This window comes from Belonocnema kinseyi, chromosome 10 (assembly GCF_010883055.1).
Source record: "Belonocnema kinseyi isolate 2016_QV_RU_SX_M_011 chromosome 10, B_treatae_v1, whole genome shotgun sequence".
Lineage (NCBI taxonomy): Eukaryota > Metazoa > Arthropoda > Insecta > Hymenoptera > Cynipidae > Belonocnema > Belonocnema kinseyi.
In genome coordinates, this window is record NC_046666.1 from 105864723 (window position 1) to 105869130 (window position 4408).

The 4408-nt window shown below is 30.2% G+C and overlaps 1 protein-coding gene across 1 annotated transcript in view; it reads right to left on the reverse strand.

Moving 5' to 3' along the window:
- The window catches only part of LOC117182276 (33 kDa inner dynein arm light chain, axonemal), a 508540-nt gene extending 504519 nt beyond the window's left edge, over positions 1–4021 (reverse strand). Inside the window, exons 1-2 of the mRNA XM_033375397.1 lie at positions 3688–4021; positions 3339–3497 (exon numbers count right to left, since the gene is read on the reverse strand). Coding sequence (XP_033231288.1) covers positions 3339–3497; positions 3688–3780 — 252 coding nt within the window. The 5' untranslated portion in view covers positions 3781–4021. The remainder of the gene's footprint in view (positions 1–3338; positions 3498–3687) is intronic.
- Positions 4022–4408: the final 387 nt, after the last annotated feature.

Sequence of the window (4408 nt, forward strand, 5' to 3'; positions counted from 1 at the left end):
ATGAAAGAGGGAGCTCTTCTTAATATTTTGACACCAAAATCATGTCGATACACCTTACCGACTGCGAGTAAAGCCACCCACGATTTAACTTGACAGACTGTACATACGCGCGCGCGCGCGCGCGTGTGTGTGTGTGTGTGTGTATAATTATGTAGATATATATATTTTTTAAAAATGCATTATTACATTTGAGAATATTTTAAATACTGTGAAAATGTTGCATGAGAAAATGTAACTTTTGGATTATCCATTATTTTTTATGCTGTCAGAATTTAATTTTTTATTTATCAAGAAAATTCAAAAAGTTTTTATGATAATCTTCTAGGGCATTTAGAAATTTAACTTTTTCTTCTCCTGCCATTTTTTCATATCGTCTGTTAATTGGCTTAAAAGGTTCATTTTCGTGTATTTTTTGGAAATTTGTAAATGCTATAACTCTAATAATTTTTAACTTTATGAAAAAAGTCATTAGATAAATTGTTCGACTTTTTAAATACTATAAATAACTGTACAGAGAATTCTTGAATTTTGAAAAAATGGTCTCAAAAATATTCAAATGGCACTCACTTTTTGAATTTTTACCCAAAATGGCTGGCTAACGAACTTGACCTTTAATTTAAGACATTAAAAGAGTGCACCAAAGGGCAATCTAATAGAATTATTTTTTCAAAAGTTATCGTGCTGACAGAAAGACAGACATAAATACATACAAAGAGACCGACAGACAGACACATTCGTAAAAACCTATTTTTCGGATTTGGGAGTCTCAAAACGTTGACATTTGTCAAAAACTGGGGGGGGGGGTTTTCAAATTTTACACATATCTAATACCTTCTCTGATGAGAATCTAAAAAAAAACATTAACATTTCTTTTGCTCAACCTTCGGTGAAAAGATGTTTTTCATTATTTTTGGCTTAGCTTGTTTCATGTGTCGAAAAATTTATATTTGCTATTTTCAATGTTTTTTTTGTAAATAAAACAAAAACTACGTGTCCTATAAAAAAGTGATTAATAAGAAATTTGTAGTTATTTTTTGGGTGCACAATGATTGTCTAATCATTTTTTTTTCTTATTTTGCATAGTTTGACCGCAAAATGCAATTTTTTATTTTTGATCAGTTTTTGTGCGGTCAAAATTTGAATTATTCAAAAAAATTAAAAAAGTTGATATGATAAACTTGTAGGGCTATCGAAAAGTAACATTTTTCTTTTCAAGTACTATGAATAACTGTACACAGAATTTTTAATCATGAAAAATTGTGCACTCATAAATTTTTAAAATTGGCTCACTGTTAGTATTTTTTATCAAAAATGTCTGACTAACGAACTTGGCATTTGGCTTAGGACACTAAAAGAGTGTACCAAAAGACAATCTAATAGATTAATTTTTTTCAATAGTCTCAAAACGTGGACCTTTTGACAAAAAATGGGAGGGTCAAATTTTACACAAATCTAATAACTTCTCTGATTTAGTTTTAGCTCAATCTGTCAACTTTTCTAAAAAAAAATGTCGCCATTTTGAATCTGCCATTTCGAGTTTTTTATTTTTGACCAAAAATTCATAATTAGCGACCCCGAAAACTCCTGAGTAAGCACTTTTAGCAAGATTATTCAATGTTTTTAAGTTTGGCCAAGTTTTCGGGTCTCCCGATCCACTGCGCTAAGGCTAGTATTGCTCTGTACATGTTCATGTTCACGAATCTGCATACGAACCTGTACCATCAAAGAAAGCTTTAAAAGAATTACGTACTGATACCTTCGCGTACGCTCATATATGTCGCTTACAGCTATAAGGTTGCCTACATTTTTCCCATGAAGATCAAACTCACTAAAGAGAGAACTAAGCCACTAGCTATCCCTTCCTATGCAGTTTCATGTATAGGATCCTTAAGAAGTGCCTGTACACGAACGAGCGCCTAAATTCACTCTGTAAAGGTACCTGTACAGGATCATTCAAAGATTTCTTTAGAGGATCATGTACAGAAAAAAAGAAAAAATAGAAAAAAATATAGAAAAAAAGTTGTTTTAGCGAAGTTCTAACAGCAATGAAAACTTTCTTTTGAGAGTCAAAAACACTCGCTAAGGGTTCATAAAAAATGCCTTCTGTATCTGCATCGCGTATATAGCTAAAAATCTCAAAAACGAAGCACTTCTACAAATTTGAACAGGAACACATTGTTTTGAGATTTAAATTATCAATAAAAATAGTTGAGACAGCATTTAAAATAACACATAAAATAACACAATAGCACATTTAAAATAAATAATTTATTTCAATTAAACAATTAATTAATGGATAATAACTGATTAATTATTAATTATTTTATTCATTAATTTAAATTGATTAATTTTTTATATGTAGGTGCTAGCCAACTTGCTTCGAACCTTCTTTATGATCAATTATATGCCGAAAATTAATTATATTGTCAAATAAATAGCAACATGACACTTTTAAATATTTTCTTGTAATCCAAAATCAATAAAAATTATTTTAATGTCAATATTCCTTCTATATTATTGATGCAACATATGGCAAATACAATCCGCTTTGAGTATATTAAACATTATATGGTCAAATAGTTGAGAAGTTACCGTGACTCTAAGAAAATAGCCAAAACTTCGACTTTTTTTAATTTGTAAAAACTTCAAAGTCAAATAGGCAGGGTAAAACATATTTTAACGGAATTATCGCTGCACGCGTATGAATCGTCTTGCTTTGATGTATTTTTATTGATAATTTTAAACTAAAAAAAATTGTTTGCTGTTCAAATTTGAAGAAGTTCTTCGTGTTTTGAGATGTTTAGCTATATATATACGATGCGGACACAGAAGGCATTTTTCTTGAAAGTTTAGGGAACTGGTTTTGTCTACCAAAAGAAACTTTTCATTGCTATTAGAAATTTTCGCAAACAACTTTTTGTTTTTTCGATACGCCCTAATGTACAGTTTCCTTCGCCAAATTTCTGCATAGGAACCGTCAAGATTACCTACACAGGTAAGGAAAGATTACACCTGTCATGCAAAGAAACATGTTCAGGATTCTCCGAGCTTTCTGTGTACAAGAATTTTCAGCTAAGAAAAATCCATAAGATAAACCTCAAAGTAATTGTGACGCTAATTTTCTGGCTTGCTATTTAATTGAAATTAATTGAAATTACATTTAATACGATACAATGTTAAAAATAGAGTTTCTCAATAAATTTTACATTTAATACATTTTTTAAGAATGTATTGAAGTGATAACTAAGTTTCACGATCCGCGGAACCTTCACAGTTGCTAGGACATGTACCTTAATTAATTTGTCTGATATTGCTTTTTTCGTTTTTTTATAGTGTACCTGTTGCGTCCATGTCTGACCATCTTCTTTCCATTTTCTTGGAGGTAAAATTCCGTTTAATATTTCAACTGCTTCTCTGCGGAGATCAGCTGTCGGTGGTGTGGTTTGAATTTTGCAAGCAGCAGTCCCAACTTTTGTTGCAGCTGCGTCTTTGGTTGCCTGATGTTTATATGAGAAGTTTTTGTATATTTTCATTGATCAAGTTGGGCTATTTAAACAATACTTTAAAGAATTCTAAGAAATATGAATATAATAATTATTTAGGGAAAAGAATTTTTCTTACTCTTGAAACCAATACTTTGATCAATTTTTACGAAATTGCTTATTATCTTAAAATAAAATAGCTTACCTTTTGTGTTCGAATTGTAATCAAAACTGGATTATCATATTTAACAAGCGTATCCATTGCTGGAATTATACGTTCTTGCACTGATTCTGCCATTTTTATTCTTTTATCAAATAAAAAGTCGTTCAAATCTGAAATTATTTTTTACAATATATTTAACGGTTTGGTTACTCAAATATATCAGTTTCAGCTCATACGATATAATATGCTACGCCCGATTTTTGTTGTATTAGTTTTTAATTAATCTATTTATTTCAGTTGCAAAATAGGTAAAAGCTTGTCTGTGAACCGTCAACAAATTATCAACAGTTTGTAATTCGTAACGCTGAAGTGTCAGAATGATTCATGATGGAGTCAAAACAAAGTGCACCATAGCAACCTCAAAATTACTATGGTAGTATTGATATAACTTGATTTTCCTACCTCAAATAGGTAGGAAAGAGAAAAAATTTTATTCAGAGAAATGCAACATTAAGTTATGGTGGTTAACTCTAAAATAGATACTATAAGATGAAGTGAAATTTCATTAAGAAAAAAATGTATGTTTAAAAAGAAAATTTGTAATTATTATTTTTGTTGTATTATTAATGTCTCAGACTTAAGGTGGTTACAGCCCAATATATCGAAGACATTTTGTAATTATATTATTATTATTTCTTTTATTCAAAACTTGTATTCAGGTGAACCCGGCTATACACCATAGCCACAAACTAAGTCAAGTGAC